General features: G+C 51.9%; 1 protein-coding gene across 3 annotated transcripts in view; it reads left to right on the top strand.

Moving 5' to 3' along the window:
* Positions 1-12,892, top strand: part of FRMPD3 (FERM and PDZ domain containing 3) — a 59,525-nt gene that overhangs the window by 40,104 nt on the left and 6,529 nt on the right. For all 3 annotated transcript variants that reach the window (XM_032702143.1, XM_032702144.1, XM_032702145.1), the window contains 2 exons: positions 7,113-7,257; positions 11,634-12,458. In XM_032702143.1, coding sequence (XP_032558034.1) covers positions 7,113-7,257; positions 11,634-12,458 — 970 coding nt within the window. The remainder of the gene's footprint in view (positions 1-7,112; positions 7,258-11,633; positions 12,459-12,892) is intronic.

The raw sequence follows: 12,892 nt of genomic DNA, 5'->3' as shown, positions 1-12,892 counted from the left end.
AGCCTGGGCTTCCGTTTCTGTTGAAAACAGCACATTTAGGATACAAACCCAGGGCTGGTACCTCTGCTTTGCCTTCTTTAGTTTTTTGTCACTGTGAGTGTGGCAAGGAGGGGACAAATGCTGACAGGACCCCTCACAGAGGAGCAGAGGAACAAAAGCCTCCAGGCCTATGCTACCAGTTCCAAGAAGAATTTTTGTTCCTTGCAAAGTCCGTGAGAGCTGCTGGGAGGACAGGAGCAAGTTTCATCTCAACAGTCAGGAGGGAGCGAGGCAGGTTTGCTTGGGCATGCTGAGAAAGTTCACAGCCCCTAGCTGGGGACAGGACAGCACTCCCCCAGCTGTGCTGAGTGGTGTGGGTGTTTTGCAGGATTTTGTGGTCATTCCCGCCTGGCACAGTCTCCTCTCTGCTGTGGCTGTTCCTTCTTCATTCTTCCTCCTGCACTCCGGACTTGCTGGTGTTTGAGCATTGATTCTGAAGCTCGTAGATTTGCTGGGGGCAGCGAGGTGGCACATGGTGTCTCCTGTGATTTTTATGCACTAAGTGCAGCTTGTGCAGGGGGCACTGTGTGGGGCTCAGGGGGCTCTGCATCTCCCAGGGGCTTCCCCCTCCTGCTGCCTGGCAGTGCTGGGACCAGCATTTGAGAGTGGCCAGTGCTTATGATCCAGCTCAGAACTGGGCTTCAGGCATGCATCTCCTCCCCTTCCCAGTGCAGCACTACAAAGTCCTCTTCTACCTCCCAGTATCCCGGGAAGGACAGTGTCAGCATCTCCTGCCTGGCACCTGGACAAGCCCAGAGCCCTGATGGGGCACAGAGGGGTGGATGACTGGCCACCACGCTCACCAAGGCTCCCCAGTGCAGGAGGTGTGGGGAGAGCTGCCTCAGCTCCAGGCTCCCTGAGCTGTGCAGCTCCGCAGCTCCTGCAGAAACGAAAGGTTTGTTTTTTACTGAAATGCCTTTTCCAAGGGAGCATTTGTGCTTTCTGATTTACACAGCCACACATCGCTGGGCTTTTTCTTATTAACAGTCTTGACTTTGGAAAAAAGGCTGCTGAAGCACTCTGAATGAGAATGAAGGAAGAATGTTTCGGGGACAGCCAGATCGCCTGAGCCCAAACAAGTGTCTGCAGCTTAACAGAGGAGCTGTCCCAGGCTGTGCCATGTCCCTGTGCTGGGCTGTAGGGCAGGAGCACAGAGTGTCTGGCTGCTGGACAGGCACAATTCAATCAAAGGCATCTGGGTAATTGACTTCAGTCTCCAGCAGAGCCTGCAGCCAGCCAGTGCTTAAGTCGAGATCAAGACTTGACAGAAGAAAACAAAGGCAAAATTAATTCACAAAGGTCCCTGGCTGCTGCTGTGCCTGGAATCTGGGTATTGATTTTGGTGTCCCAGGGGCCCCCAGTGTGCTTCCAGCCTACCATGAAAATAAATACCATGCACAGCTGGGGTTCAGCCTTTCCCTCTCCCCCTGGAAGGAGCCACGGAGCCCCTTCCTCTCACTGGAGATATGATGGTGACCCCTCCGAGCCCTCCCTGCTGGAGCCAGCCCCAAACCCAGTGGTGCTCCCCCAGTTGAGCGTGGCAGGGACATGCCATGGGTGCCCAGGCCAATGCCCTCTGTGTATTTGCCAGCTTGTGGTCTGAAAACTGTGGGGAGCCCCATCGTACTGACAAGGGCAGGCAAGGCCAACATTACTCCTGCTCCTGCAAACAGTGGCTGAATCCTATCAGGTTTTTCCATGAAGAACAAGGCTTCGGAGTGACGATGGACCTGGAGGCTCTGGTTCCTTACGCTGGATTTGTCTTTATTTGCATTAAGCCGTGCTGAAACACTGTCACCTCGTGGGAGAGAGGGAGGGGTTGAGATTTCCTTTGGCTCAGTAGGTGGGGTGGGAGGGGCGGGCGCAGATTCCCGCTCGCTCGCAGTGGGATGGAGAGCAAAGCAGTGGGATGTAAAACAGAGCAGTGGGATGTAAAGCAAAGCACGTCCCAGTGTGTGGTGCCAGCCCTGGCACCACCCAAAGTGCTGCCTGCAGGCACCCAGGACGGGAGCCAGCCAGAAAGACAGGAGCCAGCCAGAAACACAAGAGTCAGACAACACGTGGAGAGGATGAGTTTCCAAGCCCTCGAAGCCAAATTTGATTTGTTCGCTTAAAAAGGAATTAAAAAAAAAAAAAAGAAATTAAAAACTCCTCAACCAAACAAGCAGCCCTCGGGCACCCAGTGGGCGTGAAGGGAGCCTGGGTGTGCTGCAGCCTGGGGAGGCCTGAGAGCTGCCTTCCTTCAGCAGATAGGAAATGTGGAGGATGCCAAAAGCACCAGCAGGCTCTGGTTGTTAGAAATCCCCCGAGCCTTTTGAGCAGCTGGGGGGAAGATGAAAGCTAGCCAGGGTGGCAGCTGCAGCATGGTGGGGAGGTGTCCTGCACCTTCCCAGGACACAGCAGCACGGAGAGGGGACACAGCACCAGCACTGAAGTGGAGAGGAGGAGACCCCCCACAAGCTTGCAGTCTCTAGAGGTACCTCTCCATCCAGTTTTGTAGGACTGCAAGGCACAAGGAGGGCATTCACCTGGCAGAGGTGGCGACTTCTTGAACCCTAAGGAAGGAGAGACCTGCAGGTCTGCTGCAAACCAAGGCAGGGCATTTATTGATCAACAGGTGGGAAATTGTGGTCCTAATCACAAGCAGCCTGGTATTGATAGAGCTGAGTTAATAATGCTTAAGGGGAGACAAGGAAAGGTCAAGGTAGAAGTGAAAAATCGACTGCTGTCTCGTTAGGCCCGGGTGCCTATATTATATAAACTTGGCAGTGCACCTCAAGTAAACCAGGGAACATAAATTATGTAAATTCATCTCCCATCTTTCTACTGCACTGTTTTAAAGAAAGCAGGGTAAGACCCAGAGTACATGATAAAGGGGAGGAGACTGAAAGGAAATGCACATAAGCTTAAGGGTTATCATATGCATAGATTTTCCTGCATAGGTCATAAATTAATTTAAATATGACGACTATTAAAATCCTCTAGCATAACCCTGGACATAAAATTTCCTCCAGATGTCCTTCTATGAAGCCTTTGCCTTTATCTGAACAAGACAATACCCTCCAGAAGGACATTGAGGTTTGATTTAAAGGTAGGGCATAATAGAAAAAGCACTATATCATTAATAAGCTAATGCAAAAGTTATCTCTTCCATCCAGTATAAATGTATTTTGTTTTACTTTCCAGAGTGACTGGTTGCCGAGCAGGAAACTTGAAGTGAAAAAGTGTCCTTTCCTCACAAGGCCTAGAAAATCTAGAAAACCATTATGAGTGAAAGACCAAAACAGCAATAATTTCAGGCTGGTATTGCACATTTAGATGGAGAAAGAGCATTCTCTTTAAAATTACCTTCTTTACATGTTGCCATATTACAGGTCAGAGACGAACCTTTTCCTGGGCATCCCACTGGGAGTCTGAATCAGTGCTGACAGGGCAGGGAGCAGGGTCTTAGAGGAATGGCACTGGTTTTGCTCCTGCTGCATCCTTCCCTGCCTTCCAGCTGCTCACAGAAGTCTCTCTGCTCTACTGCACCACTGGGTTTAGAAAACTTATGAAGATTCATGCTCTTCCAGGTTGCTGCCTTTTTGTCAGGTTTGGTTGAGACTGAGCAGCAAGTTAAAACAATTGCAGGGAGACACAGGGATGCTGCACGAGCCCCAGCCCTTGGGGACCAGCCCAGTCCTGACCACAGGCACGAGCCTTCTCTGCTTCTTGCAGGATGTTTCCAAAGGAAAGGGGGTCAATCCCATTTGCTGCAAGCCATGGGTATGACAAGGAAGCCCAAAGCACGGTTCTGCGTGGGTCTTGCTTTTAGCAGCTCCATGCAAAGCTGCCCTGAATTTACCATTTAAAACCCTTAGCACCGTCAGTTGGAAATTTTTCAGGCACCTGTTCACAAAGTCAATGTTTGCTCAGCTCTCCTGTGCCTGGCTGTCTCTGCACAGTCTCACTTGCTTTTCCTACATGGAGCAGGGTGACCAAGGTTGCTGATGCCTAAAAATAACATCTCCATTAGCTGCCATCCCTGATACCTCCTCTTTGTGGCCTGATTTCCCAATGAAACAAGGCTGCTGTGATCATGTTGCCTCTTTGCCTCTTGACCCCATAAATCACTCTCAGATCTGCTGGCCACTTTCAGCAGTGGCTGTGGCAACAGGGTGGATGTCTGAAAGGCAGCTGAGCTGTTGCAATCTCAGCAAAACCACCTAGGTGAGAGAAAGAGAGAGATTCCATCTCGTAACCCCGCATGGAAAAGAGTTATGGCCAGACCTCTCTTAGTGAGCAGCAGAGAAGCTGCCAAGGCCAGGGGAGATGCACAGCCTGACTGAAACAGCTTTGCTCACATTCAGTGTCTTTGTAAACAGCCCATAATCCATCAGCAGGACACAGAGCCCCGGCAGTGTGGGCTCCCAGGCCGTGTGGAGATCACCAGAGTGCTGCAGCTTAAGTGATTTAATCCCTAATAACAATATTTGAACGCTTAACAATTAGAGAAGAACTTTCACACAGCTTGCTTGTCAAGATGTGAGAGTAATCATTTCTAATACCCCATTCTAAGCTGTAATACTAATCAGTATTAAGATCCTTCTTTTTCAGAGTAGAGTGCCACAGTTAACCCCAGCATGCCAAGATGATTCCACTGATTGCTGGAAGCTGTTCTGGAGGCTGGATTTGCTTGGACACCTGGTAGGGAGGTCACAGCACCTTGGTGCTTGTGTTTCATTTGTAGGCAAGAAACTGCAGTCAGGGTGGTTGTACCTCAGCCCTGTCACCCTCAGGAGGACTGATCCAGGGGCTGCTTCTTGCCAGCAAGAACCTACAGTCCCATCTCTGGATGGGTGGGAAAAATCCTGAAGCAGAGGAAGCTGAGCAAAGCTGGGAATGGGTCTCAGAGATAAAGGTACCCAGCTGGGGTACTGGGGCTGCACTGTGGGCTGGACTGTGAGTGCTGACAGGGAGGCACTGAGGGTCCACAACTCTGTGCCTCTCTACCTTGGTGTCCCCAAGAGCTGGCTGTGAATCTCTGGCGTGAGACTCACACATGGTGGAAACTACCTCCTGATTTTCCTTTTGAAAGGGGATTCTCAACCCACCTTGGCCTCTTTGTTTATTCTCCTGGTAGTGGATGTTTATCAGCCATTGCCTCCCTCCCGCTGGGGTTTGTTCCCTTCTCACTGTTGCACTCCAACCATCGGCTGCCACAAAACAGAGGGGAGAAAATGCACAAATATCTCTCCATTCAACAGATGGCTTGAAAAAAACCAAGAAAGCTTAGCCAAGACACTTGTTTTAAGGGTGCTTCAGACACAGAAATGGAACACATGGTTTCCTTTCATCACTTGTGTCAAGATTGGAGCTGGGCTAGGAGGTGTCACCCCCCTCACCGCTGCACGCCTGCCTCCTTCAAGCTATGTGGAGAATCTCTTCACTACTCTATCTTGATACTTTCCCTTTGATCTGTGTCATCTCAGGTTTATTTTCCAAGATGCAGAAAGAGCCTTGTCAAGTGGGCAGTGGCAGAGCCTCTCAGCAGAGGACGTTCACCTGTCAGGCTCTTTCTCTTCCACATCAAGTTACTTCTGTTCCTTTCTCTTCCTGCACAACAGCCAAAGAGGGAACTTTTTTCCCCTGGCCCAAGGGAAAATCTGCCCCTGCCAGGGGCTGGCATGACTTGGGGATCACATGCAGCTCTGCTCAAGGCTGATGGCTTCACACCCAAGTTTATTGCACTGTATGGTCCAGAGTGTGATGTGCTGGCCTAAGGCGGGTCTTCCTCTGCCAGAATCTGCTTGGTGGCTTTAAAAAGCAAATATTGAGCAGAGCACAGAACTGGCCAGTGGGTACCAGGAACCTCCTGTGGTTATAAAACAAGAAAACCAAAATAGCTTTAATGCTTTTCACACTGCGTAGGCTTAAGTGGTTTTTAAAACAGGCTTGGTGTGCCCTGAATGTGGTAAATGAGTTCCTCAGAGTCCTGGAGGGTTGTCAGTGTGCAAGAGACCGGGCATGGCAGGAGGGGCAGCCTGAGACCCAGCAGCTAAACATCCCACAGCTGCCTCAGATAAGCCCTGTAACGGGGTACAAAGGTCCTTTGGGTAGGGGTGCTTTGTGTAAGGGGTAGATGAGGGCAGGAGCTGCCTTGCCAAAACTTCATTGAAGGCACTGTCAATTTTTTTTCCATCTCATGGGTCTGCCTTGAGCGGTGCTGGGGGCTCAGGCCGAGCATGGACCACTCGACTGAGCTGTGTGGGGTCCCAGCAGTGCATAGGAGACCTCACTGGATGGGTAAGAGTGAATCCCACCCCAACAGCTTCCCTAGGATAGTTCATCTTCTCCTTGGGACAAGCTGGGAGTCAGGGAGTTGTGCTGTCTGCTGCTTGACTGTGCCGTGAGGTGACATGTGTCACACAGATCATGTCTGATTTTTATTTCTCTTTAAAGCAAAGATCTTTTTTAGCATGCGAATAAATGCTCTCCTAAAAGAGAAGACACCATCTGCTCCCAAGCACAAATTTAATTTTCCAGAGGGATAGATTTAAATAAGATCCACAGGCACGGAGTGGTAGCTGGGGGAGCCTGTAATGGGGCTTGGCCCCTTTGGCATCTTGCTGGAAGCAGATGTCTTAGTTTATGGGGGGGAGACGTGGTGCCTGCAGCGCAACAGGGGTTCTGGCAGCTGGAGACTCCACAAACTCCCTGAGCTCCCAAGGTTAAACTGGTGCTTGCAGGTAGGCTTAGAGCATTGACAGGCAGACAAATGATCAGAATGCAGTTGTGGGGAGGCTCTGCCACGCACAACCTGTGCCCAGTGGGGCTCCAGCTCTTTCCTCATCCTCAGGGGAGTCAGCAAGCAGGAGTCACAGCTGCAGCGAGGTGCTTTCTTGTGCACAGCCATTTGTTGGGTGGGCTGGAGCAAGGACGTGCACCTGGCTGGTTTTTTCCTGTACGAGTGCTGAAAGTGCCAGCAGCTCACCAGTCACACCAGTGCTTGGCCCCAGTGCAGCCCCTGGAGCTCTGCTCCCTGGCAGCTGAGCCTCGTGGCCCTCACGTGCTTTGCCTCTCTTGCCTTCCAGCCGCTGGTGTTGCTGATGGAGTGGCCTGAAGCCACCAACTTTGCCTGCCTCATCGCGGGCTACTGTCGTCTTCTGGTGGACTCCAAGAAGATGATCCTGTCCAGGGCCCCCAACCAGCCACCCCCGCCTCAGATTATCAAGGCAGGTACGTTTCAGCCTCTGCTTTCTGTGCGAGCCCCTTCCCCAACCTCCCCCTCCCTCTCCTCCTTCCACCCAGGGCTCTGCAGCATTAGGAAGGTGAAGGGTTTCTCTGGCATCTCCCCTCTGGTCCCATTCACCCCGAGAATGAGCAGCCTCCCTTTTAACCAGAAAGTAAGGAGCAGGGACACAAGTCCTCACTTTGGATAAGCTCTGGCTTGCGGTGTCAGCTGAAGCCGCAAACACTCACTGTGAGTGTTGTTCTGGCAACTCCTGGAGCAGATCCAGGAGGTGCTGTTTGAGAAGACCTGTAATGCTGCCAGATAAATGCTGGATCCTCACAGAACAGCCTGTGTGCTGCCGCAGGGATGCAGCACACACTCCTTGGATGGCATCCCGGCTCCAGGGACCTGCCTGAGGGTATACACTCATTGGACTGCATTCCTGCTGCCTTTGGATACTGCTGCCTCCATCCCCGGGGGTCTGCAAGCGTGGCTGCTCTGCTGATTTCCCAAATCAGGAAGGCAACTTTGGTGTCCCAGCTTTTCAGCCTGGTGCAAGGAGCAGAAGGCTGGTCTGGGCACAGCAGAAGGTTCTGTCCTGACAGGCACCAGTGGTGTTCCTTGAGGATGGATTACAGGTGTGAGTCACGCTCAGGAAAGATCAGTGATTCTCAGGAGTGATTTCAAACAAGGGCCAACCATGAACTACATGCTGCTGTTCCATGCAGGTGTTCACATCAGATGTGTTTTGTATAGGGAAATACAAAATATGGGTAAAATACCAACCCAGAGCTCTATGGAGGTTGCCTCGAGACCTCCTAAGTGAAGCTGCAGCTTCAGGTGAGTTTTTAGCTTAGCTGGCAGTGTCAAAATTCCCTCCTCAAGGTGAGACTGGCCTGGGGAGGTGGGAGGAGTGCAGAGAGTTAGCAGGGTCCCTGGGAGAGGACTTGGTGCCATTGGGGAAGGCACTTGGACACAGACTCAGCACATGTGGGAGGACACCTCACAAGAGGCATCAGGAAAGCACCTGCAGCAACCTCAGTGAATCCAGGCAAAGGCCTGGCAGTTGATGATGGTGTGAGTATAAGCACAGTTTCCTTTTCCTTCTTCCCCTGTGGCTCTGGTTGACAGCTGTCACTGTGCTCCCTGCTCTGGGTGCCCTACAGGAACATATTTAGGCAAATTTTGCTGTGAGCAGGGGGTGTTTCCAACTTAACTGGCCATCACCAGAGTGGTCCTTCCCTGGCTCATGTCACCCTGACATGGGCTACTGGGACACATGGGGCACATGGCTGTGGGGAGTCAGAGGGTGGGGAGAGCATCCCAGAACACACCCAAGGGCTTGGAAGGAGGCTGGTGGCACCCACAGGGTGCAAGTGGTGTTTTTCCACAATCTAGCAATGATGACAATAGCCAGGATTTTTTCTTGGGGAGATTTTCCTTCATGGGTATGGTCCAAACCTCTGCCTTTGCCCTTTTCTTGACAGTCTCGAGAAGCCAATGTCACTCTGCTGGGGGTAAGGGGGAGTCACAGTCTGGGTAGGACAGCAGTGGAGCAATGGGTCTGAGCCAGCCCCTCCCTGGATGGCCTGTTCTGTCCTCAGAGGTGCAGTGAAAACCTCTGTGATCAGTGGAGTGGAGCAGTTTCCTTGCAGACCCTGCACACTCAGCCCAGCTGCTCAGCCGTCCTTCAGAAGGAGTGAATTTAGTGTGTATTGGGAAAAGTCTGCTCACAGTTCTGGTCTCAAAGGGCTGCAGGCTGAGCTGTCAGGAGCTGGGTGGATCACAGGGAGCAGGGACTGCTGATCATTAGCACATCCTTGCAGGAGTGATAAGAAAGCCCCACTGGGATGAACTAAGTTAGCCCAGACGGTTGACTTCCCAGGCTGCAGGCAGGCTGTGCCAGCATCTTAAATGTAAAATCAAGCCTTGGTCCATGCTTTTACCTAGAAGAGGAGCGCATCCATCTTCCCTGAGGCCCATTAAAACCTCCTGCTGAACTGCAGACATTTTTAGAAATGCACAGGCTGTCCCAATGTTGTCAGTTAGATCCATCTCTCTGCATTTCCCTGCGGAGCCATATGCCAGAGCCTTGCCCTCTGTTGTCCCTGCCCCTTCTTTCCCCCACTCCCACCAGGAGCCATTGTCAGCCAAGCCCTTAATTGCTCTCTCAGCTCTTTCTCAGGAACTTTTACCCCCGAGCATCCAGCAGCTGGATTATGGATTTGAGGGGTTTTGCCCCATTCAGCAGCAGGCCCTGGCTTATCATGAGCAGCCAGTGAGGCATGGACATGATCCACTGGAAGTGTCTGGGTTTGGGAAAGCCTCTGCCTCAGCCTGTGCCACGTCCCACATGTCCCCTCATATGTTCCCCTACACAGCATTTCTGAGCACTGGCATGGCCACAAATGGAAGAGACTTTGGGTTGAGTGGGGATTTAGCACTGCAGGTGATGAACAGTATAATACAAACGTGTGTTTGGGGAGACAAATTGTCCAATTTGTTGAGCTAATGAATTTAATTAGGATTTGTTTGATTTAATTTATCCTTGGTAAGACAGAACCTGCATCCCCTGGCAGCCGTTCTCAGCACAGCTGCACAGTTCAACCTGCAATGCAGACAGATGCCTCTCCTGAGGGCTGGACTACTGGCCAAGCAGTATTTCAGCCACTTGCCTTGCCCAAGGGAGCAAGGGCAGGCTGTCACAGGTAGATGCTTCACAGCAAGAGCAGCAGGCTCTTTCAGAGCCAGCCTGATCCAATAGCCATCAGCCAGACAGAAATAACACATGGATCGTGGGCAGCAAGGGACAGGGGGCTGGGGGTGTGTCTGTCACTTAAACACAGCCAAACTACATTGGATGCCTCCCCAAAAGGCAATATTGCACCACATTTAGCAGTCTCCTGAGGAGCATTGCTTGGTCTGACCAATGTTAGGCAAAAATTGTGACAATTTCTTCTTGCCAGTGAGCTGGCAGACTGAGGCTGAAGGTCCTTGTTGGTGGATGCAGCCAGGCTGCTCCTGCTGCCCTCTGGATGTGGCTGGTGGATCAGTGATGTGGCACCTGTGTCCCTGTGTCAGTGTTGGATGTGCTGGCCAGCCCTCCTCTGGCTCTGCCCAGCTCTGCCCCCAGCAACCTACTGGCATCTTGCTTCTTGTCCTTGCTGCTGTCACGCAGCACAGATACAAGGCATTTTCCCAGGTAGCTAACAGGGAGAGAATCCTGCCTGGAGCAGTAAGAAAGCTTGAGACATTTAGGAAACAGACCTGTTGGGAAAGGTTAAAGGAATTTGCTGTGGTTAGTCTGGCAAAGAGATGGGTGGGGAGATGGAGAGGAAGGAACAGAACAGTATTTCTGATGCCTCAAAGCTGTCTGTGAAAGGGCACTGATCAGTTGTGCTGGTGGTCCATGGTGGCATTGATCTAATTCCTCATCAAAAAGAAAAAGCTTTAAAGTCAATATTCTTTTATCATAGATGTCATAATATTTTGCTTTATAAAATTTATATCATTAAACTCTATAGCTTGTGATAATTTTGGAGATAATGGAGCAAACCCCACGAGCAGGTGGCATGCTACCTTAGTGTCACAGGGCTTTTGCTGGCATCTAAATCCTGTCCAGCCACCCTCTAGGCTCTTCCGGCCTCCACCATCACTGCAGCTCAGCCACACCTAAGGGCTTCACTAATATACTTTAACAACTCTTTTCATGGGATTCTTTAATGGGAATCCAGATTTATTCATTTAGGGAAAGAAAGGCAAGTCAGCTCCTTCAATACCACATGGGCTTTTTTTGAGCTGGCCACCTTCCACATGCACCCTGTAAATTTCTGTATGTTCCTCTCCCTTCTGCCTTTTCTGTGTCTTCTCTTTTCTTCTTATTGTAGCAAGGGGTTGATATCTCAGAGCCATAAGGTCCCTTGTCTTCAGTGTCAGCAGTTCCCTCCTGTTCTTGGTGGCCACACATGGTACCTGTCAGGCTTATCCCTTTCCTCTTGAGAGACCCACACACTGGAAACATTCAAGATCAGGTTGGACAGGGCTCTGAACAACCTGATCTAGTTGAAGATGTCCCTGCCCATTGCAGGGAGATTGGGCTAGATGGCCTTGAAATGTCCCTTCCAACCCAAATCATTTGATAATTCTACGGTCTGTACGTGCAGGACATTTCTTCTCCCTGGGCAGACAGGCCCAGCAGGTTTTTGGAAGGTGGCCTGGCTGTGCTGCAGGGTACACACGTGTCCCACTGCAGCCCAGCCTGCTGAGGAATGGAGGGCAGAGAGTACATGGGTGCTTCTCCAGGGTGAGCAGGAGCTTCCCCATGCTGTTTTTCCTTCTCCCGGGTGCTGCTGCTAACATTCCTGTTGTGCTTTTGGTTTAGATTACATCAACGCACACAACTTCCACCGGCCTGCCGGGGCAGGGCACGTGGGAAAGAAAGAGAACGGGCTGGTGGGTGGCTCTGCCACTGTCACCGGAGCAGCCGGGGCTTCCGCCACCAGGGCTTCTGACTCGGAGCTCATCCGCTTTTGCTACCTGCACATGCGAGAGCAGAGGAAGGAAAGAGAGAGCGGCACGGATATCAATGAAAACCTGATTTTTTTTGAGGAAACTCGTCCCAGGACCAAATCTGACCCCACTTCCAAAAGCTCTGGCCAAGGCTACAACGGGGCGGCCAACGAGTACGACCCGGATGGCCTTGACCAAGACAGGCACGCGAGCAGGGCCAGGGCACACACCATAGACACCCACCTGCGGAGCGACGCCTCGCACTTCTACTGCGAGTCCTGCCAAGCCAAAATCAAGAGCCGGCTGGCCTCATGCATGGGGGGCAAGCCTGGCACCACCCGGGACAACATGGTGGACTTGATGTCGCTTCCCCCTCCCGGGAACGATGAGGAAGAAGACGAGACAACGTCCCTGCTCCCCGCCATCGCCGCCCCTCCTCCTGGCTTCCGAGACAACAGCTCCGACGAGGATGACCCCAAGCGCCGGGCGGCAGCTGCCCAGAGCCAGGAGCAGGGCCGGCACCTCTGTGGCATCCTCTACGACGAGATCCCTGTCACGCTGATAGACAGCGTGCAACCACGGACGGTCCGGGACCACGCCCAAGAGCTGGATGATGCCCTGGTGTCCACCCTGCAGGCACTGGAAGCCCTGGCTGCTTCAGAGGATTGCCCGCATCCCCCACCACAGCAGACAGCAGGTATTTCAGTGGCTGTGACTCCCTTTTTTCCCTATAGCCTTTCTTTCCTATTGTACGTCCTTCCCTTTAGTCTTCTTCTCCCATCCTATAAGTGACTGTGGAGCAGCTTCTAGTAAAAACTAAGTTGTGGCAACAGGCTCTAGCAGGAGCAGCCAAGCTGCTGCTCAGAAGATTTCTAAGAAGCTGAGGTGGGACTCCTCTCCCTGGCAGTGGCTGAAGGAGTCTCTTGGTTATCCCATATCTGCCGTGGTCCACATGCCACGATGCTGGGGTGAGTCACTAACAAGCCAGTACTGTGAGCATGAGTTCCTCCCCACTGTGACCCCACTCAGCTGGTACCTTTGGCCATCAGTCTTTGCAGGTTCCCACGGGTTTTGCAGGGTGTGAGCCCTTCACAGGGCAAACCTGCTGTCAGATGGGTGACTCTGGGACCA

Source organism: Chiroxiphia lanceolata, chromosome 14 (genome assembly GCF_009829145.1).
Source record: "Chiroxiphia lanceolata isolate bChiLan1 chromosome 14, bChiLan1.pri, whole genome shotgun sequence".
Lineage (NCBI taxonomy): Eukaryota > Metazoa > Chordata > Aves > Passeriformes > Pipridae > Chiroxiphia > Chiroxiphia lanceolata.
The sequence above is the reverse complement of the archived record's forward strand: the minus strand, read 5'-3'. Positions and strand labels throughout refer to the sequence as shown.